This window comes from Morus notabilis, unplaced genomic scaffold (assembly GCF_000414095.1).
Source record: "Morus notabilis unplaced genomic scaffold, ASM41409v2 Scaffold884, whole genome shotgun sequence".
NCBI classification, from domain to species: domain Eukaryota; kingdom Viridiplantae; phylum Streptophyta; class Magnoliopsida; order Rosales; family Moraceae; genus Morus; species Morus notabilis.
The window spans coordinates 547,966-571,375 of record NW_010361302.1 but is presented as its reverse complement, the minus strand read 5'-3'; the positions used below and the strand labels follow the sequence as shown (position 1 = coordinate 571,375).

The 23,410-nt window shown below is 38.4% G+C and overlaps 2 protein-coding genes across 3 annotated transcripts; both read right to left on the bottom strand.

Moving 5' to 3' along the window:
- Positions 1-1,552: 1,552 nt before the first annotated feature.
- Positions 1,553-3,625, bottom strand: LOC21400408 (pre-mRNA-splicing factor SPF27 homolog). The gene is made up of 6 exons (XM_010099293.2): positions 3,258-3,625; positions 2,970-3,145; positions 2,798-2,881; positions 1,933-2,002; positions 1,698-1,831; positions 1,553-1,617 (listed from the first exon to the last, which is right to left on the bottom strand). Exons 1-6 carry the CDS (start codon positions 3,507-3,509, stop codon positions 1,563-1,565), a joined length of 771 nt encoding a protein of 256 aa, XP_010097595.2. The 5' UTR covers positions 3,510-3,625; the 3' UTR covers positions 1,553-1,562.
- Positions 3,626-8,485: 4,860 nt separating this feature from the next.
- Positions 8,486-22,059, bottom strand: LOC21400406 (peroxisome biogenesis protein 3-2). Of its 2 annotated transcripts, XM_024166391.1 has the most exons (8): positions 21,930-22,059; positions 21,735-21,778; positions 21,315-21,479; positions 20,993-21,192; positions 20,778-20,899; positions 11,092-11,219; positions 10,419-10,646; positions 8,486-9,020 (listed from the first exon to the last, which is right to left on the bottom strand). In XM_024166391.1, the coding sequence occupies exons 2-8, from the start codon at positions 21,746-21,748 to the stop codon at positions 8,762-8,764; spliced, it is 1,116 nt and encodes a 371-aa protein (XP_024022159.1). In that variant the 5' UTR covers positions 21,749-21,778; positions 21,930-22,059; the 3' UTR covers positions 8,486-8,761. The 2 variants fall into 2 exon arrangements, with proteins under 2 accessions (XP_024022159.1, XP_024022158.1); XM_024166390.1 differs by having other exon boundaries at positions 21,735-22,059.
- Between the last annotated feature and the right edge of the window lie 1,351 nt (positions 22,060-23,410).

Sequence of the window (23,410 nt, the reverse complement as noted above, 5' to 3'; positions counted from 1 at the left end):
GTGTAATGGTTACCAATTAATTCAATGAGAAAAATAGAAGATTATTCTTCCTCAAAATCTTCACTAAATTATAAATTATATTATATTAAATCATATTATTATAACTATATTATGTTATAATATTTTTATTATATATTATATTATATTACATATTATATTATATAACACTATATAATATATTGTAATTATATTATAATATTAAAGGGTAATTATGGGGAAAAAAAAACAAAGAAAAGAGCTTGAAATGACTATTCCTCCCATGCGATGAAGGAATGGTGATTCACCCAAAATGGGTGAATGGCCATTCCTTTTGAATGACCATTCATTTCTTATAAATCCAACCAAATATCAGACTTGGATTCCATTCCATTCTATTCCTTTTCTTTCCACCCAACCAAACACACCCTTAGTTATCTAATGAGTCCAGATCTATTGTCCTCATTTTACTGTCCCGGTAGCTATCTCCCCAATTAATCACTAACAAGTCGTTAAAATTTTACACGCTACACACTATTATTCTACTCACTATTGACAAAGTTAAACTGATGCTTTCCGTTTCTTTTCCTCTTTACTTCTTCAATGTCAACCCTTTCATTTCAACACTACTTTCACTAAAACCAAGTACCAACATTGTTCCTCTCACATGATTCAAATCTGCCTTTGCAAGAAGCAAGCAAAGAAAAAAGAAATTTTTGAAGGAAGGTTTGAAAATTGGGGTTCCAACTGCTACTACCAGCAAACAAATCAGAGTTACAACCGCCTCCGTCACTGGGTTTCTCTTAGCAGCAGCGATTGCAAAGCTTTAACAGCAGCTTCCCATCAACTTCTTCGATCGTCAATGAGATTCTTTCACAATGCTTGTTTTGTGTTTCCAAATAGGTTAATTTGTTTGTCAAGATCAGTGTCATTTGTGTAGGTGGAGATCCATTGATGTGGATAGATTTTTGCTTGTAGTCAGTTTGTGATATAATTTGGATTTTTTAGTAATACTGGTGTAAATGTCTTGCCGCATCATTGTGATAATGATTCGCATTATTGTAATACTGATACTAGCAATGACATGATTATCTTCCATAGATTCAAGAAACAATTAATGCATATCAATACCTATGTTGAAGAAAGCCCTGCTTAATAACTTAAAAAATAAAATAAAATAAAAAACTTGGCTGATGAGAGCTTAAAGATTGCCTCTTAATAGGTAAGGCAAAAGGAAACCATGTGAAATGACAAGTGTTGGTTTCCGTGAAAGTGGTGGGAAATGAAAGTGTATACGAGTAAGAGTGTGACGTGTAATATTTGAATGACTTGTCAGTGCTTTATTGGGGGGACAACAACTGAGACAACAACATGAGGACAATAGATTTGGACTCATATCTAATCCCTTCATTTGGAGAGCAAAAGGATTAAAGTTAAATTACTATTGACAATCCCGTAATCCAAGAACAAAAAAATATGTAACATCAAATCTAAATTACATATCATATTATTCAAAAATAAAATAATAATAATAATAATAATAATAATAATAATAATAATAAAATGAAAAACAGGAGCGTACCTTCTTACTCTAATCTCTGAAAAGAACCATTTTCTGCACTTGCTTCTAAGTTCCATCCTCTAAATGCATAAATACTTATTAGCTCTCAATAATTAAATGCTTACAAGAGAGAGTAAGAAAATAAGAAAACAGAAATTACCTCTCTGATGCTTCTCTTTTCAACTCTGATATATGGTTTTCAAGTTGAGCACATGCACCTTGAATTTCGATATTCTTCTGGCAAAGGTCCTTCCATTGTGTAGACAGCGCATTAAGCTCATATGCAGTGTTTTGCTGAACATCAAAAGAAAACATATATTTATCTTATCAATAAGTATGCAACATAGAGTTGAAGTACTCACAAAATTTAACGAATGAGAAGAAAATCAGTTCACCTGATGATATTTTCTTTCACGATTCACTGTCTCAATCTTTTCAAATTGCTCCTGAGCTAACTTTTGCATTCTGCCAAAGTTTTATGAAAATTTAAATAAAAAACACGAATAATGAACCATCTGATTTCACAATCACTAGAATGACAACGTACAGTTGGTAGACATCTAGTGTGCATGAAAAGAAAAGATTTTAAATTTTTTTGATACAAAAGAAAAGTAACATTCCATGGCAATTGTTCACATAGCTTAGAAATTTAGCAACTTGTCTTAACATGAAAGCCGGCATATATCTTTTAAATTCAACTTTTTGATATACTTCTTTATATTGTGGAGCTTTCAGTCATTAGACTTATCTATAAAGTATTACTAAGCCAAGTTAGTGATAGAATAGCCTGATGGTTAGAAGATCTGCTTAGAGAAGAAGCAGAACTGCACAACCTGCAGCATTGAATCCCAACCAAAACTTAGAATCATAACTACGTTCTCAAAGGAGACTAACAACCCTTTTTTATTTTTTAAAGGATAAAGCAACAAAGCAGCGCAGCAAACCCAAAATGGCAGGGCTTGTATAAAAGCGGAATTGTTAGTCCTTTACTCGTGAATGTAAACAAAAACTGGAACATCATTTTCCTTGTTTGGATCCTATTTTAATCTGAGCTTGATCCTCCTACATGTCTTGCTTTTACTACTACATTGGGAATTACTCCATGTATTGCTTGGATATCAAAAACAGATAGTAGATTTGCCTATGTCTTTTGTTGACTCTTTTGCAAGACCCGACAGATAACTTAACAAGCCAGAATTGACCATCTTAGCCAATCAATTACGATAAACATTTCATATCAGACAATTTCAAAGTAGAAACCTTGACAAAAGCACTTCCAAACGTCCATTGTGGTGCTTCCAGGCCTCGGGACCATACTTAACCGTCAGGTCTAAGTTCTCCAACCTACAAACACCAGCAGCCACAATTAACAGAAATTTTCACGAACACATCATGTGAGTGTTGGTGAAATTACGACTGTCATAGCATTAACCTGATAACTTGGTGCTGCAAAGAGCACTGAGCTCTCTGAAGAGCCAGCTTCCAAGCGCTATCGTCGTTCCTTTTGCTCGCCGGCGGCGCCTCCAACTTATCGCGATTGAAATCCAGAATCACCGGAGGCTTCGCCGCGTGCACGCGCTCGTACTCTCTGGCTAGCATTGGGTGGTCCTGAGAGAGTTCAGATTCAACTTCATTTTCTCAGCAACCAAACAGTCCTCCATCCAAAAACGAAAACCCTAGAAAGCAAAAGAAAACTATGGAGTATTTCCCGCGCACTGACCTGGAAGTCGGACTTGGGCGGAGGAGGCAAGTCCTTGAGGAAATCGGAGGGCTTCTTCGAGCTTCGTCGCATCTCTTCCTCGACCAACCGATCGACCTCTCTCTTGACCGCCGGGTTGGCGTAGTCGTCATCGATGTAAGGCAAGGCGTCGACGATTTCGGCGTTGGCCGGTACGCGCCATGTAGGACCGGCGGGTTTCTCCGGCGGAGCTTCGAGCATGAGGATTTCGCCGCTGTTGTTGTTGGCCGCCATTGTTGGAGTCTCAGGTGCCAAAGTTTTGCTTCGAATGCTCTTCTCTGCTCAAACTCGCGCGCGCGGACGCCACAAAGGGGTAATGAGGGAGTGAGAGATCGAGCTTCCTGTTAACTTTTCTTTTTAGTTTTTGCACTTGGGTCCCCGAACTTCTTAACCTTTGTAACAAGAAAAAACATTTTTGTTATCTGTTTAAAAGAATAAAAAATAAAACAAAACAAAAATATTACCAAATAGGGCCTTTATATTTTCATTAGAATCGGTGAATAATGGAATGGGAGAGACAAGAGAGCAAGAGACGGGAGATTTTTAGTTCAATGGAAAAAAGATATAGAGAGAAGAAAAACAGAGAGAGAGGAAAGAAACAAAAGAAAACTAACCTAGGGCTTTTGCTAAGGTTATTTTAGACAATGTGGATGTGTGGGACACATATTTGCTAATGTGGTAGTGTTAAAAATGAAAGTATAAATGGTGTTATCTTTAAGATAATTTTATTTTATATTTGTAAATAACGCATTTTGTTATTTCATCACTGCTCATCACCGCCATCTTGCGCAATATAAAATGATTCATCTGCAGCCACCTCCTCAACGTTTGTAATGGCAAATGACCTACTAACCTAGTTGATACCTAATATTTATCATGGTAGTGTTTACACATATAGGGAATGTTTACTTTGCGTCGAAGAGAAAAGGAAAGTTGTAACACCCTGAAGAATTAAAAGAGATTAATTAAGGTAATTGAGATTATTAGTGTGCCTAATCTGGATTATTAATTGAGTATTAATTAATAAATATTTCTGACACGTGTGAGTTTAAAAAGTTCCAAGGTATTTAAATTATTCTCAGTAATTTATTTTAACCCAGAAGTGTGTATGAGCACATTTCTGGAATGTTGTTTTAAAATATTGTACACATGTCCTTTTCTTTCCTTTTCCTTTTTTTTTCTTTTTCCTTTTTCCTTTTTCCTTTTCCTTTCTTTTTCCCTTCCTTTCCCGTGCGTCTCTCTCCCTCACTCTCTCTCTCATTTTTGTCCCAAATCAAACGGATCTTGAACTAAGAAAAGATTTAAAGAAGTTTTCAACGTCAAGAGAATGATTCGAGGTAATATTACTGAAAGAACCTCTCTTGAATCTCAAGTTTTTGAATTTCAAAACTTATTTTTGGTTCAAACCGGATTTTGATGGTTTTTAAGTAAAACTATGGTAGAAATTGGAGATCTTGGGTTCTTTGGACTTGTTTTAGGACCTAGAACCCAGATCTAGTGGTTTCTCTTTGAGATATTTCGATTTGGGACTGGATTTGCAGGTTTTGGACTGATTTCTGCGAGCTTCTCTCGCGCAGCTGATTCCATCGGTCGACCTGTGCAGTCGACCGGATTGCAGGCTGAGCGGTCGACCGGTGTGCACACTACCGGTCGACCGGTAGTGTTGCACTGCTCTGTCACCGGTCGACCGGTGCACACGGGTTTGACCCTGTTTGACCTGAAAAATATTGTTTTGACCCCTGTTTACGGGGAGAACCAAATTAGCTTCATTTGGAGACTTGAGATGAATGGATTAGCATCTTTAATCCTTGTTTTGAGATTGAAAACCCTTGGAATGATAATTTGAAACATGAAAATGGATTAGGGCATACTAATAGGAAATCTTGGTTGGAAATTGAGATTTGGATTGCTTTCGGAATGAGAATTAATCCCAAAGTGTTGTCTTGCATCAGTGATCACTGAAGATTCAGATTGAAGGAGCTTGAGGAAGCGGAAGCCGGAAAGGGCAACGCTAGTCCCAGGTTTGATAGTGTGAGGTGGCCTTGAAAATGTTTTAAAGAAAGGGATTGGCTTGTGAAAGAAAAATGCTTTGAAAACCATGGCTTGTTTAGTCATGGAACCTCATGGCTTGTCCAATCATGGGGCCCGCGGCTTGAGTAGTTCATGGGGTCATATTAACGATTTCAAAATGTTAATGAATGATTTCTTAATAAAGAAATCTTGTGAACCGGTAAGAAAGTCTATTGCTGTAAGCCTAGATAGGATGCGGAGAATGCATCCTCGGGGGCAGAACCCGAAACTCAGTTCGGGTAGGCGAGGCACTTGGTTAGGTAAGTAATTTGTACTAATTACTTGCTGAAGCCTGTAAAACAGTTATTTTCAGTTATATTTCCTTTGATAAAAATGATGTGAGGTTCCGGCTGTCTGTTGGAACTGAATGTCTTATTTTATTCACTTATTCATTTATTTATTTCCTCGCTCTCTTATTATTCATTTATTTATAACGTTTATTTCAAATTATATCTTACTGGGCCTTTCGCTCACGTTTTATGTTTTAAATGTATTAAACCCCTCCCAGGAGATTCTAGGAGCGGTGCGCAGTAGCTGGATATTTGCTACGGAGCAGCTGAGTTGTGCTACTATTGGGATCAAGTGAGGATTGTGTTCATCCTCTTGGACAAATGTAAGGAATTTGAGAAATTCTGTAAACTTATGAAATATTTGGATTAACTAGACTGGTTGATGTCTGTTGTAATGATTATTTACATGAGCATGTATGTACGATACTGTATGTCCTGTGGGGTGGAGCCATGTGTGTCAGAGGCTGCGGAATTCTGTAATTTATTTATATTTTAATGCAGTTGAGTGGGGCTTGTCTGGGAATCTGCTTTATTAACCCCTAATCGAGCTCCACGTCACCCACCCCGCTTGGGGGGCGTGACAAAAGTGAGGAGTGATTTTGGCGTCGTTCACTTTGCGGATTTGAGTTTTCAATTCGAGCTGAGATGTGACATTTTCTGAGAGCTTTTCACTGCAGCAGAAAAAGTTAGATGTGACATTTTTTGAGAGCTTTTTACTGTAGAAACCTAAAACTGAAAATTTGAATTAGTGAAATAAACGAGGCATTTATTTCTCATCTAATAATATGTTTACTTATAAAATCAGTAAAGATGATTTAATGGGCCCCACACAATATAGAAAATGAGGAAAGAAAATCTCAATCCTTACACCCCTTTTAGTATTGATTTCTTTTCAAAGTAAATAAATACTAAATTTACTTATCTACTATTAATATCGTCAATGATTATCAAATTATGTAAGATGATATTTTGGTGATTAAATTTATAACATTGCTATTACGAATTTTAATAAACATAAGAAATAGTGAAGTAAACACTTGAAAGAAAATGAATGACCCTTAAACATATTACTTTACTTTTTTTCAATCTAATTACGTTTAGATTACATTCCCTTACGGTTTGATAAACGTGCCCATATAGTAGTTATAAACTCGTGCATGCACATGCGCATTGTTTTTTGTTGAATTTTTAAAACTGTGTAGCACAATTTTCTTAGAAATTTGTTTCTTCCTCAATTTATAATTCTCTTCAGAAATTTGTTTATAAAAAAAATATTCAAGTAAAATACATTAAAAAAAGAGAGAAAATATTAATAGTGGACATTAGATAGTAAATTTTTAAGAGTTATTATTAAAAAAAAATACATTTACAAGGGCAGTAAGAAAAAGATTTTTAAGTAAGGAGACAGTTGAGAAAAAATAATTTTAGTGGAGCAATTAGAAAAAAAGAAATAGTTATAACGGTCACTTTTAAGAATATATATTATTTGTAAGACAACCAAAAAAATATCTAAGTAGAGTCACATTTAGAAAAAGTTATTCAATAGGGGAAGTCCTAAAATGGCTCGAAATGCACCTTTTAATCAAACCTCCCATTTATGTTGAATATTATATATATATATATATGGTAAAATACTCTAGTCCATCATCTAAATATAAATAGAACTACATGCATGTAAGGATATTAAATTATTCTACTTAATTTGTTGACCTTTTAAATGAAAGACTAATCCGTTAAAGTCTAAATATTACCTCTCAACTTTTTTCTCATCTTTTCTCAAACTCTATAAATTTGGGTGGACAAGTAGAACATATTTGAGAAATTAGGATTTTAGTGGGAAAGTGGATATTAAATATAATAGGAGGTACACGAGAACATAGTAGTAAAAAGGATTGCATGAGGAGGAAATAAATTTATTAGGGACTCCTTAAAAAGATTAGAGAAAATTTCGTTGATGAATAATTTTGACCACTTCTTTTAAATTAATGACCATAGTTTAACTTTTTTAGGAATATACCTTTTTAAGGAATGCTTTTTTTTTTTTTTTTTTTACGATAGTCAATCACTAATGCACCATAGTTTATTATTGATAAACCGGTATATCATTAATTTTCTAAAAAATTATTACTAATTATTAATTAAAATTAGTTTATTATTAATTGATATTGGCTAATCGTTGACTTTAATCAATGATACACCACCAGCCAATTAATGATAAACCGATGTATCATTAATTTATAATGGTTTATAAATGATACACGGATACTTGTTAGACTTTATTAAGACCCTGTTAATTTCACGGATTTAAATTTTTAATTCGAGTTGAGATATGACATTTTCTGAAAATTTTTAACTATAATAAAAAAAATTAGATATGATATTTTCTAAGAGTTTTTAACTGTAAAAATCTAAAATTAAAAATTTAAATTGATGAAATGAACGATGCCTAAACTTCTGCCATTTACTTAAAAAACAGCTCAAAAATGGATAATTTTACACATATCCCATCAATATATAAGAACGACTGAGACTAAACTTTTTCTCGGAGTAAAGTGATTCATGCCAAGTCGAAGTTGGACTTAAAATAGTGCCTCTAGCACCTCAATACCAAATAAAAATCCTGACAGATTAACATTTCAGCGGAGATGACTTTTATTCCTCCATAGTGTCATGAATCATGTGCATACTTTTGAATTTGTTTTTTCTTAACGGATTGTGCATCGCCATAATAATAATACACAAACAAAAACACAGAGAAACATATCAACCAAACACACTGTAATGAATCATGTCCATCATCTTATTATTCATATTTGATAAGCCAGGGTAAAATCATTACCCAGGGTGAAATCATAATCAAACATAGAAACTACAGTGAAAAATAAAAATAAAAAATAAAAATAAGAAAAGCTTGTGAAGAGCAAGTACTAAAAAGGGGTAAATTTAAATTACACTACAGTGATCCTAAACTTTCTATTGTCTCTTTCCATTTGTTGAATAATTTTGGAAAACGCCAAATCTAAAGCAAATCACATTCTTTACATATTTGCTTTGGTGCCTTCATTCCCTTGTAAGCCTACAAGAACGTTTTGTAACTTTGAAATAGAAAAACATAAACTCACTTTGTTAATCCATGACATTGGCGTCTGTGTAGATGAGAGTGATGAGCATTTCCACTTCTTTTTCGTTCCGAATTGTTTGGATGAATTGGTTTTTGCTTGGCTCTACAAGAAGAATGGGACCCACATGAGTGACACGTGCCAACAACCTGGCAAGTGGCATCCCGTTTGCCAGAGTGTCTCCTCCACATTGGATTCCTATTTCTTTGACCAATGTGTTTACCACCGCTTTCAATGCTATCTCAGCAACATTTACAAATTTGGCACTGCAAGATGAATAAACACATTTAGTTTTTATTATATTTGCTTTAGAAGACTTTGATATTAATGAAAATTTAAAGTTCCTGTTTCTGAACGTTATATTTGATTCCAATCACATCAAAACAAAAAAGTATACAAAACTAACATAACCTTATAGAGATCTCACCGATCAAAGCAGAGCCCTACCAACAGGATAGTTTTTCACACTCTACCATAAGAATCTCGTATCTTTTTACCAAACTATACTCAAGAAATACAAACTTCCATTTATTCTTAGCCCCGAAGACACCACTGAGGCAGAGAAGATGACACAAGCATCGACGAGACAAGAAAGTCTAGAAGGGGACGACCTCGTGAAATTGCATGGTTGAGGCTGTTGCAACTGCGAGGTAAGATTGCGAGACTCCGGCATCACGAGGCCAATGTGTAGCAGCCTTGAAAGCTCATATAGCCAAGGACGCCACGACACAAGATCCAACAATGGATTCGCATGCAGATCAGAGGACTCTTCCAGCCTCACCACCGATGTAATGAGAGATAGACAGGTGGAGAGAAGAAAGAATGTGAGAGAAGGAGAGGAAGGGTTAGAGAGGAAGTCGAAAGAAAGTGAAACATTGGAGTACTCTTTAGACACGAAGTAAACAAGTAAATAAACTACAGGTTTACTAATTAAAAATAAAGTTAAGTAGAATTATTTGGAAACAAAGTTGGAGATGGAAAAAATTAAAGTTAACTATACGTTTACTTATTAGATAAAAAGTAAACAATTGGTTTACTAATTGAGCGATGCACCAAAATAGTTGCACTGGCGAACAGTCACTAGCAAAGTTAGAGAGAGAATTGGTGAGGGATGAGAGAGCAAAAAAATTAACCAGTTTTTACTGATTAAGCATAAAAGTAATTAGTAAACAAATGGTTTACTTATTGGGGATACATAATAAGGCTAGTGTAGACTTTATAAGAATGATTAAAAAGAACAAGATGCAAATGTCACAATAGCAAGTTACGTTCAAAACTTCATTTTCCCTTTTCCTTTTTCTTTCAATGAAGAAAGAGATGAACAAATAAAATAGGCTCGATGTCATCATGACCCTTTTTCCTCTACTATCAAAAAACGTGCTTTCTAAAACACCTTGTGACTTATTTAAGAGATCATATGACCCCATTCACTGAATATTACTCGTTGATTTTTCAGCATTAATTTGAAGAAGTAATTGCGGGAACCAGAAGGGTGGAATACGGCACATAACCATGTAATAGTGCATAATAGCAAATATTCAAGTTAAAAAGGATTCCGGGGAAAAAAATTGTTGCACTAATAATTCCGTGATAAGAAGTTGTGCAACTAAACATTTCCCTAATACTAAGTTCGCAAGTCAGAACTTGCAACTTGATAAACATACCTCGATATCACTGCCCTTGTCTCCACCATAAGTTGATCAAATTTGGTGACATCTGAAAGACCTTTGTCATCACTACTGGAGGCGGTGGCTAGTTCATGTAAACGAGCATCCTCGGGCATCAAGTAGCCCACCCAAAGATGGGGACTTCTTATGCTCATAAAGGTGTTAAGTATTTGGATGATAGTTTCATGAAGAACTGTAGTGTTTATGAAATCCCTCAACTGCTTTCTGTACATGAAATCAAGCAAAGACCATGTAAGACCATGAATAAATTGATTATCATACAAGGTGCCCTTAACATTCTAGTTAGCTCAAAAGCTACCAAGGTAAACAAAGTAAAATATTCCATTCTTTTAATCACACAGTTGCTGAGAGCAAGTACTATTTGGGATAATTCTTTTAGTTATTTTTCAGAATTGGTTTACATCTACTCTGATGTGCTTTAGCCATAAAGTTCCTTGCCTTTGATGTAAAATAGCTCTAAAGGAGGTATTGTTGGATCCAGAAACATTGATAGTTAAGTAAAGTTGACCTATTGACTCTACTTCTATCATTGAACTTGAAGCATTTTACTTCTACAGAGGGAGAAAGTTTCGAAATTAGACAAAACTAAGACAATCATTCACATGCCCGCCACAAATCTATAACTGCAATATCGTGGGAACAACCTTACCCTTTAAGAACTTCTGTTACCGCTGCCTGCATATTTGAAATCAAGGCAGGCAAGGCATACGTAGAAAGAAAATCAGCACTTGCCAGAAATCTCTGCTGGTCATCCCTGTCAATGAGATCACCATCATCCTGTAAACATAGGAACAAGGAGTTTATTCAGAGAAATAACACATCAGGATCACACATCAGGATCAAGCTACTATTTAAAAGATAATACGAAGCATCATAACTAATCGGACTCGTAGTGAAGATAAGCAATAATGTACAGAAACTAGATCAGTGGAGACTAAAGAGATTTGAAGGTCATATAGAGTTTTTTTTTCTTTTCTTTCTTTTTTTTTTTTTTTTTTTTTTTTTTTTTTTTTTTTTTTTTTTCCTTTAACCATAAAGGAATGAAAAAGTAAAACAGAATACATAACATATAAGAAAAAAAAAAGGCCTTGTGTTTTGTGGGTGGGCAGGGCCACCAGCCAAGGAAGGAGGAAATCGGAACCAAATGTGCGGGGCGGCGCCCAAATATACTTTTTGACTATAAGCATTAACTTCGTAGTAGAGTTAAAGGAATGATCAACGAACTCCAATGTCACATCATTTTCACACACTAATTTAAATCCTGTAGAATACATTTTGCTTGCATTGTTTCACATGCTAAGTTTGGTGTACAGCACATAATGTGTTTCCCATGCTATGTCTCATTAACAAAGAGGCTAAGAACATCTCCAATGCAAATGCTAATGCCAGTTGTATATTTAACATCAAAAAGTGTGATATGGTATGTTATTTTCATTTTTGCTCCAATGCAAAATGCTATTTGAAATGCTAAATTTACTTTTTCCCATAATTATTAAGCTTTGAAAGTTGTAAAAGTAAACTTTTATGTTTAAAATAATTAGAAAATACAAAAGTTGTAATGATTACATGAAAAAGTAAACATTTCAACCAATAGCAATCAAATGCCAAATTTCCCATATACTATACTTGGTGGGAAATTTGCCACAAAATATAGCATATGGAAAATTTGACACAACAAATAGCATTGCACTAGAGAGTGTTTTTTACACTCAAATGTTAAATTTGCAATTAGCACAACAATTATAACATTGCATTAGAGATGCTCTAAAGAGCTAGTAAAAAGAGAAGACACAACATGCACAAATATGAAAACTCCAACAGTTTTTTTCCCTTCTTTTGGTGGGGAGGAGTAGAAATATCGGAGAACGAAGAGTGTATAGAAGTAAAAATACTTTTACAACAAGCATGACTCAAGATATTGATGAGAGCAGCTGCGACGAATGTTGCAACTGTTTCTAAAACTTAATATAGGTCCGACAGACACAAAATACATAGCCTTAAATAAATAGTTCTCCATTTAACATCTCCTCGGCAAAAGTAATTTTTGGTCCTCGATGAACACACTGTTAGGCCCCCTATTACGTTGGTCTGCGCTAGGAAGAGGGGCCGTAGGGGGAAATCGCTGGAAATAGGGGAAATGAGTGCTGATGTGTCAAGTTAGTTACGAGATGTTAGTGGGGTATTTAGACTCCAGAGGAGGGATGAGCGAGGGGTCTGGAAATTGAGTCATTTTCTGTTACAGATCATTAGAGGCTGGGAACCTCGAATTCCCCATTGTTATCTTTTTTTTCTTGTTCTTCCATTTCCGTCTTGTAATTCTCTGAGGGAAGGAAATTGCCCTCGGTGGTTTGATCGGCTGGTTTTAATAAAAGGAATCCGAACCATTTCATTTGAATTAAGCTTGCTTTTCTTCGGTTGAGTTACTGGGTTTGGCAGGAACCTAACATTTTGGTATCAGAGCAAGGTCGATCCATGGCGGAAGCTGCCGGTGTTCCTCCACCAGAGGAGGTGATATCTCGCCTCGAACAGCGAGTGGATACATTCTACGAGGCGTTGTAGATTGTGGAGGCTTTGACTGAGCCTCTTCCGAAACTACAGGAAAACGTGGTGGAGATGGGCGTCCAGATGGGGCAGGTACAGGGATCGATACGGCGGCTGGAGAATCTTCTGCTCTGGCAAGCGGACCTTCTCCAGCGACCCCCACACCCTCAACCTCGGTTCGACGCGGGGCAACAGCGATTCCCCGACCTTCGTCGGCCGGGGTAGAACGTTCGGCAAGAGATGCCACCGCTACCGAGAGGACGTGCTGAACACCGCAGAAGGAGGCTGGAGATGCCAATATTCCAGGGAGAGGACCCCCAGGGATGGGTGTTTAGGGCGGGACCGGTACTTTGTTGTGAATGACGTGGAGGAGAAAGAGAGGGTGGTGGTGGCTTCGGTATGCATGGAGGGGCGAGCTTTGGGATGGTTCCAATGGGCAGACGCGCAAGATCCGTTCAGATCTTGGCACGAACTTCGCGCAGCTGTGCTGAGACGTTTCGGTTGCGCCAGGGAAGTCGACCCAGTGGAGCAACTGATGGCTCTCAAGCAGCGAGCGGTGGTAGCGTTATATCGGGACGAGTTCGAATCAACGGCGCCGCAGATGTAGGGAGTCCCTGAAGCAATATTCAAAGGGGCCTTCCTTCATGGGCTCCGGGAGGATATTTGGGCTGAACTAAAAATGCATCGGCCCAATGAGTTGCACGAGATGATGGATCTGGCCCAGCAGGTGGAGGCCCGCAATGAAGCAGCGAATCGGGTCCAAAGGAATAGATTGGGCCGTGGGCCCAGATCCGAGTTTGTAGGACGCTTTGGGGGGTCCTCCGAAGTCCACAACACGGGTTCCTACCCACCAAAAGGCCCCCTTCGATCCAAACCTCAGCATGAGGCGGTGCTAGGGCAGGGAGCTCGGTTGGGTAGTGGTTTAGGGACGAATCCCCCTTCTGGTGAGGCGGCATCGTACAGGTGGCTCACTGAGGAAGAGATCCAGCAGAGGAGAGCTCGAGGGCTCTGCTTCAAATGTGACGAGAAGTTCAGTCCGGGACACCGATGCAAGAACCGGCAGTTGCAGGTTCTTATTATGGCAGACGAAGGAGACGACTCGGGGGAGGACAGTGAGGATGGCCAGGAGTCGTTAGCGGTGGAGGACAAAGGAAAGGAGATCTCGAACGCAAAGGTGGATCTGTCTTTGAATTCGATGCGGGGGGTGTCCTCCTCCAACACTATGAAGCTCCGGGGATGGATTGGAGGCCGGGAGGTCGTTGTGCTGGTGGACAGCGGCGCCACCCACAGCTTCATCTCGGAAACGGTGGTACGAGAGCTGCACTTGCCAGTGGACTACACGGTAAGCCACAATATTATAGTAGGCAATGGGTTGAGCGTTAAACAATCAGGAATTTGTCGGGGGGTTAGTGTATGGATCCAAGGTCACTTGCTGGTGGAGGACTTTTTTTCCTTCTAGTTGGGCGGGGCTGATTTGGTCTTAGGGGTGACGTGGCTCAGCCCCCTCGGTGAGGTACGGGCTTATTGGTCTAAATTCTTAATGAAATTCCGAGCAGGGCCAACTTGGGTGGTTTGGCGTGGAGACCCAAGCCTGTGTTATGCACCGGCCAAGATGAGTTCCTTAGTCAAGACTCTGTCACCGGCCAGAACAGGGGTATTGGTTGAAGTTTGTGAACTCTCGATGCAGCGGCTAGAGGAGGAGCTCAAAGCGGTTCCGGAGGAGGTGCGGATGGTGGTGGACAGTTTCGAGGAGGTGTTTGATTGCCACCACACCGGGGACGGGACCACAGGATCATTCTGAGGGAGGGCACCGATCCGCCCAATATTCGGCCCTACCGATTCCCACAAATTCAGAAGGGGGAGATAGAATGGTTGGTGACAGACATGTTGGCTTCCGGTATCATACGGCCTAGTAGCAGCCCTTACTCCAGCCCGGTCCTCTTAGTCAAAAAGAAAGACGGAAGCTGGCACTTCTGTGTAGACTATCGCGCGCTGAACCAAGTTACGATCCCCGACAAGTTTCCGATTCCCATGATCAACGAATTGCTCGATGAACTCAATAGGGAAGTCGTATTTTCAAAATTAGACTTGCGAGCAGGGTACCACCAAATCAGGGTGCATGAGGCCGACATTGAGAAAACGGCCTTTCGAACACATGAGGGCCACTACGAGTTTCTCGTCATGCCTTTCGGCTTGACAAACGCCCCAGCCACTTTCCAAGCCCTTATGAATAGGGTCTTCCGTCAATACCTTCGAAAGTTCGTTCTGGTGTTCTTTGACGACATCTTGGTGTACAACCATTCAAGGGAGGAACACCGTCAACACCTGGCCGAGGTCCTTCAAGTTTTGCAGCGCGAACGGTTATTTGCCAATAAAAAAAATGTTGTTTCGGCCAGCCCCAACTAGAATACCTGGGCCACATCGTTTCAGGTCGTGGAGTGGCTGCCGACCCTTCCAAGATTCAGGCCATTACCTCTTGGCCCCCTTTGAGCAACGCTCGAGAGGTGCGAGGATTTTTGGGGCTCACCGGTTACTACAGGCGGTTTGTCCAGGGCTATGGGATGATCGCACGACCACTAACGGAGCTGCTCAAGAAGAAGGGATTTCTCTAGACAGAGGAAGCAGGGCGAGCATTCAACAAGCACAAGCTAGCTATGACTCGGATTCCTGTTCTGGCCATGCCTGACTTTTCAAAGCAGTTCATTGTCGAGACTGATGCTTCGGGCAGTGGGTTAGGGGTAGTGCTGATGCAAGAGGACAAGCCCATAGCGTTTTTCAGTAAAGCTCTAGCCCCTCCTTCCCGATTGAAGTCGGTATATGAGAGAGAACTCATGGGGGTGGTCCTGGCGGTTCAGAAATGGCACCATTATCTTTTGGGACGCCACTTTGTGGTCCGCACTGACCAACAAAGCTTGCAGTTCCTGATGAATCAGCGCCAACTCCCTCCTGAACAGCTTCGCTGGGTGTATAAACTTTTGGGTTATGATCTAGAGGTACAGTACAAGTTGGGGGCCTCCAACCGCGTCGCTGATGCACTGTCCCGCAGGGGTGACTGGGCTGAGGCTACCCTCACTGTGTTCACAATACCACGCACGTGGGACTTTGCAACTATCCAATTGGAGCAGCGAACGGAACCAGGTTGGGTGGCCATCATATCAAAACTGGAGAAAGGAGAGGTTGAGGAGGGGTATGCGCTGAAGAACGGATTGCTGTTTTACAAAGATAGGCTAGTTTTGGTGGAGAACTCACCTTGGATAGCTCGGCTGGTCCACGAGTTTCATGACTCGGTCATTGGTGGGCATTCGGGTTTTGTCCGCACTTACAAGCGACTATCCGCGGTGGTTTTTTTGGCATGGTATGAAGCGCTACATCCGGGAGTATGTGGCTAATTGTGAGATATGTCAAAGAAACAAGACAGAGGCACTGTCCCCGGCTGGCCTCCTGCAGCCCCTACCGATCCCCACCCAAATTTGGGACGACGTTTCCATGGATTTTGTTGGGGGCCTGCCCAAGTCTGGAGGGTTCGACACCATTTTGGTAGTGGTGGACCGCTTGTCAAAATATGCTCATTTTTGCCCCTTGGCCCATCCGTTCTCAGCCAAGCAAGTGGTTGCCTTATTCATTTCCGCTATTGTCAGGCTCCATGGAATTCTGCGGTCCATTGTGAGTGATAAGGACGCCGTGTTCATGAGCAGTTTTTGGCAAGAGATGTTCAAGTTACAAGGCACCAAGTTGCACACGAGTTCGGCCTACCACCCAGAATCGGATGGGCAAACAGAGGTAGTAAACCGTTGCAACATATTTGCGCTGTTTTGCAGGAGATAAGCCCTGGCAGTGGTCCTCCTTCCTGCCGTGGGCGGAATATTGGTTTAACACGACATTTAATGCTTCCACCAAGTTCACCCCCTTCCGCATTGTATATGGTCAAGATCCCCCGGCTCTCTACCGTTTCCAGGACTCCCCTAGCGCGGTGGCAGCCGTGGAGGAACAGATTACCTTGCATAATGCCACGCTTGATCTGCTAAAATCTCACCTGCTATTGGCCTAGCAACGCATGAAGAAATTCGCCGATAATCATCAGAGAGAATTAAGTTTTGAGATAGGTGCGTTGGTCCTGCTCAAGCTGCGTCCCTACAAGCTGAAATCCTTGGCTCGCCGCGTCAATGAGAAATTCAGCCCGCGCTTCTATGGGCCCTTCGAAGTGGTGGAACACATTGGACCAGTGGCGTATCGTTTGAGGCTGCCTGACAATACTCACTTACACCCGGTCTTCCACGTGTCTCAACTGAAGCCCTTTACGGGGGCTGTGGCCAAGGCCCAACCTCTCCCCGCTCAGTTGACAGATGATCTGGAGCTCTGTGTCCGTCCGGCCGACGTGTTGGCCTCTCGGGTGGTGATGCTAGGAGGTCGCGAGGAACCAGAGGTGCTGATTAAGTGGCAGGGCCTACCGGACTGGGAATCCACTTGGGAGCCCCCCGTTGCTGCCATCCGCTCCCAGTTTCCCTCTTTCAACCTACGCTAGGAAGAGGGGCCGTAGGGGGAAATCGCTGGAAACAGGGGAGGGATGTGGAAATAGGGGAAATGAGTGCTGATGTGTCAAGTTAGTTACGAGATGTTAGTGGGGTGTATTTAGACTCCAGAGGAGGGATGAGAGAGGGGTCTGGAAATTGAGTCATTTTCTGTTACAGACCATTGGAGGCTGGGAACCTCGAATTCCCCATTGTTATCTTTTTTTTCTTGTTCTTCCATTTCCGTCTTGTAATTTTCTGAGGGAAGGAAATTGCCCTCGGTGGTTTGATCGGCTGGTTTTAATAAAAGGAATCCGAACCATTTCATTTGAATTAAGCTTGTTTTTCTTCGGTTGAGTTACTGGGTTTGGCAGGAACCTAACACACACACACACAGACACTCCAACTAGCTACATCTTTTGTCAACATACATTGGGTCCCAATGGCCAGCTCGTCAACTACACAACCAACCAATTTTCTGGACTGGGAATTATCATGAATAGCACGAAAAAACAGAATTCAGCACATCTAAAACTTTGCAATAAATACTAGAACATCAAACTTGGAAATAGCATTAATTTGGATGCCCATTTGACGTTGGACTTTAAGGCCCCAAACAAGAACAAACTATACAAAAAGCAGAAGAGATGTTTCGAGCAGTAATTTCCAATTAAGCCAAATTCTGTTAAGAAAATTTGGCGTTAGACTACTAACGAAGAGAATCACTTCGCTCTTTTAAAGCAGTGATCACTCATTGCTGAGTCTGTCAGGGAGCTGTTGTACTTATATGACTAAACAATACCGAAAATTATTAGCCTGAACTACATTCATCCTAACGCTAACAACTTATGTCAGTGTCATCCCAACTCCCCCATCGAAACCAACAGAAGTATAACTAACGAAAGTTTTCACAAGCTTCACAGCTAGTGCTATATAACTACAGAAAATGGGAAAAGCTGGAAGTTATCTTGTATAGAAAGCTTGAAAGAGCTATTCCACGTATCTAATGGGAACAAACCCTAGTCATTAAGCAAACAACAGTACACATAAAGCAAATAATTGTATAATGAAAAACCCTCAGTATTAAAAGAAAATACCAAAATGCAAAGCTTTTGGGATCCTTCTGCAAGAACTTTCAGCATGAATAACAGTCTAAAAGGAGCAAAAGGTAATATCTAGTCAGCAAATAGAAATCCATCATCTTTTCTCTTTAAAGAATTCATAAATATAGGATAGTTATTGTCTAACAAAATGTACATGTACATAAGAATATAATTTCAGTCGTTCTAACATTATTATAATATGATTGATACAGTTGATGCATTTTGTAATATGACAGTAAATATACATTTTGTTAGACAACAATTATCCTATATTTATTCATAAATATAGGAAAGTTCTTGTTTGTGGGATAAGATGAAATGGAATGAAGGATTCCAATCCTTCAAGTAAATGGTCGTCCAATAGCAATGCTCTTTTGTCCCTACCCGGTAATGAAATGAGCAATCTGTAGAATGCCATGATTCCATTCGAAGAGTATTAAAGACAAGTAAGATTCAGCAGCAATGGGAGAGTAGTGGGTTAACAATCCTTAATGATATGGGGTAAATAGTAGAACAACAAGCTCGTTTGTGATGAGAGAAAAGGCTCAGATTCAGTTAACAGTTGCTCATATCACAAGAAAACAAAACAATAAAGTACCAGCATAGGTAGCCCAAAATGCTTCAACTAATCACTAATAGAAAAAATACGTATCACATGCTTATGTTTCAAAAAGTTTATTTTTAGTCCATCACTGCTAGCTTCAAGTACCCATAGTTCTTATAAGAAGAAAATTGAATTTTATAAATTTTTTTACTGTAATCTCTTCAAGAAAACTAATGTTACAACTTCCTTTAATGGAAAACAAAAATAATATTACGTTTTTTAACCACCAATACACAATAATTGAAGAATATTAGAAATGTTACCCAAACTAATCAACAGCAATCAATCGTGGCAACAACATTCAGCCTTTATTATAGTAACTGGTAAGGCAACTTTTCAAGAAAATTCAAGTTAGCCAAAACCTGTTGGAAGAAGTTAGAGATGGTTGGATGGCAAATACAAAATTTCTGACGACTAAAGAAACAACTAAAATAAAGTGATCATAGCACTAGGACAGAAACTTAACAGACCAGCTTTAGGTAACCATCCAAAACCTTACAGTAAACCCCATTGTTACAGGTAAGCCTAGTTACCTATTATAGAAGAGTTCAGTTATAGGGTGTTAAATGGGGTAAAGCTCTTCATGAAGTCTGGACTACATTGGGTAGAACTTAGAACTCAAGCGAACTTTCTGTTCCTTTAAGAACAAGAAAAAAGCAATTAGAACCTAACCCGTCCTAACATAGATGCAAATGAAAGTTAGATCTCTAGACTTCAAAGTTCAAACATGTATATTCCAGTCAAGTTCAAGCAAATAGCGGTCCAGAACACTCTTTCCACATCCATTAACAAAAGTACATAACTAGATTGAGCCACTCAATCTACATCTTATGATTCTTATCGCCAACATTAACCCCTTAAAGTACCTATTCTTTGATGAAGATATGTATGTATTCCCATATATATAGTTATTACCATAACTGGATAAGGATATTCATAATTCACTCCTCATATTACGCTAATTTACCATGGAAACTTAAAAAGACTAATATGATTGCTCAAGCACATAGCAGATGTGACAAGTAATCTGCAAAATGAGACACTCTGGACTTGCTTACTATCAACGGAAACCCAGCAGTACCACCTCAAGAAAACAACTTTTGAGCAATGTCACAGGAGTAGCCTAAGCACTAATCTGCATACTGAGACACTCTGGACTTGCTTACTACCAATGGCAATCTGGCAGTACCACCTCATCAAAAAAACTTTTGAGCAATCCGTATTGGCGACTTGCAAGTAAAAGTTAAAAAATCCACTGTTTCATTATATATTTATTGACTTCCCCAGAACCAAAAAAGATAGAGAACAAGTTTCCACTTATGTAACAAAATAAGAGCATGGTATGGTGACATTGCAATAAAGAAAATTCAAAGTTGTCAATAATTATATATTTATTGACTTTCCCAAAACCAAAAAAGATAGAAAACAAGTTTCCAGTTATGTAACAAAATAAGAGGATGGTATGGTGACATTGCAATAAAGAAAATTCAAAAGGATGTCCACATTTGATTCCAAAAGTGGTATTGGAGCTAAAATCAAGATGATTCTATCAGAAGCAGGATCATTGGAAGTCACTTACTGGTAAAAGGAGATGACGTGCAGTATCAATATATAAATGTCTTCCTAGTATGTTGACTTGAACTCTGATATACAGGCTAAGTATTGTCATTGTCCACAATGACAACACCATTCTTGTGAAACCTGGAGAAAGAAGATACCCAGACATGATAAGCTATTATCTGTTAAACAAAACATGAATGAAGTGTATAACGCAAAGGAAAAATAGATTCATACTTAGAATCTTAAGTCTATCCCACAGCTCGTGTTTCTCCGAAGACATCAAAGTATTCGGCTGACCCTTCCCTTTCATAAGCCTGTCCGTTAGGTGAGAAAGATCCAACTCTTCTTCTATCCGATTGCTTAAGTATTGCATTGCGTGTGGCAATGTAGTCGTATCAGCTATTCTCTGTATGTTTTCAAAATGGGCTTGCATTCTACCAAAATAATAAAAACACACAATCATCAGAACCCAAGTAGTAACTAATTAAGAATGTGGATTATAAAACAGCAATGAAAACACAAGAAACCAAAATGTGAGATTAAGGATTCTCATTACTGGTCCTTGACAAGTTCATCAACTTTTCTTCTTTCACTTGCAAGTTCTCTCTCCAGATCATCAAGCCTTTGTCTATGAGCGTTGTATAACTTATACAGAACATATCCACTTCCTATAAGACCAGCTCCAACAAGAACCTTCCTTTTATGCTTCCTCCAAAAATCACTATTTTCACAATGGTCAGAATTTCCGTCATTAGACAATGCAAACTTAACCCCAAAAAGAGAGAACCAATAAGACTACAGAAAAAGTTATTTCCAAATCCATACTTTAAAGTTACCAAATGCAAAAATATCAACAGAAAAGAAACTAAACGGGAAAATAAAAAGTACCCAGATTGCGAAATGGCAACGAAAGCCAGAATTGAGCTATTGGACAAAGATCCAAATCAAAATAAAAGGGAAAAAAAATAATACTGACCTTAATTTGAGCATTTTGCTGCTATGAAATCCAACAATCCATTGCTACAAATCCATTACGATTTTGGGGAACAAATGAAAACAAACAAAAAGAAAATGACGAAAAGATATAATAGCTTCAAAATGAAACAGTAAATTGAGGCAAAATACAAAAAGGAAACAGGAACAAAAAGGAAGAAAAGTAGAAACAGATAACTGAGAGGATAAGTGGTTATTGCGAAGAGTGGGAAGAAGGTCTTGGGAGAACTCGCCCACAATAAAATAAAGGGTTCTTTATGGGGTTACAATGGATTTAAGAGAGGTATTAAGTACCCAGAGAGAGGGCGAGTTCGTTTTCGTTTTCGTTTATCTCAGGATTCTTGAGGGTTTAAAGAAGAATCTTCGGAAACGGTGCGTTACAGTACGGGTCTGGGCGGGTTTGAGGCAATACCAATTGGGAGTGGCAATACGAGATCTAGATCTTTAGTTTAATTTTTAGAACCCGTTTAATTCGTTGATTTAATTTTTAATTTGAGTTGAGATATAACTTAACTTGATATGAGAGTTTTTTATTGTAGTCAAAAAGTTAAATGTGACTGTTTTTAAGAATTTTTTACTGTAACAAAACTCAAATTTGTGAAATAAACGGGGTAGTAATGAGTCTTAAAAAACTTTCACTGATTTATACTTGGTGTGATCAGGCGAAAAGTTGATCAATATAGTAAAAGATTTGGAGTTTTAATTTACTCATCGACAATGAATGTAGACTAATGATGAAATAAATAGTGTTTGCACTTTTTTTAACCTTACCACCTTTATTTATTACTAGTCATATATTGTGTGGCTTGACATATTGCTTTCTAGTGTTGTTTTTACACATTGTGATTGCTCTTAATTTTGTTAGTGTTATGAAAACTAAGAAGAAACATTCTAGAGAGAGAAAAATTATAGAAAATTTTATTAATTTTGTGAAAGTATATAAAATAAAAAATCTTAAAAATTTTTTTAACACTATTCATAATTACTATTTATACAATACTTATTATTTATAATTATTATTTATATAATAAAATTTTGACATAAATAATAACTTTCAGGTATTAATTTTAATTGAGGTATACAGCTACTACCGTTAGTATTTTCTTCATAGTTGATTATATATTTGTTTGTACTTTTGTTACCTTGTCTTTTTCTAGCTTTTGATCGTGCTCAAATGATTTCATTTTTTTTTTTTTTTGTCGAATAGGTGTGCTGTTACAAGTTCCACAAACGGAGAAAAACAAAGAAAGAGAAACAAACAGAAACCTTTGATGTGTTATATTCTCATTGAGTGGACATAAAAGAGGATAGAGAAAGAGATAGAGGATCTAAGTGGTTTCTTGATATAAAGATTTTGAAATCGGAATTAGATTTAAATGTGTGTTTATTTATAAAAAGTAAAAAGTAGTTTTAATTTGATTCATTTAAAATTAATGTTTGATTTAAATGATTTTAATTTAAGATTTGAATTCTAATGTGATATTTTAAATCATAAATCACTCATGACTCTAAAATCACCCACCTTCTTGATTTTTGACGGTTCAAACCTATTATTTTGATTCTGGTTTGAGAACAATAATTTGGACCTAAAATCATAAATTATGATTCTAATTTCAAAATTAAAACTAGAATCACATTAGTTTGAACTCCCGTACTAAA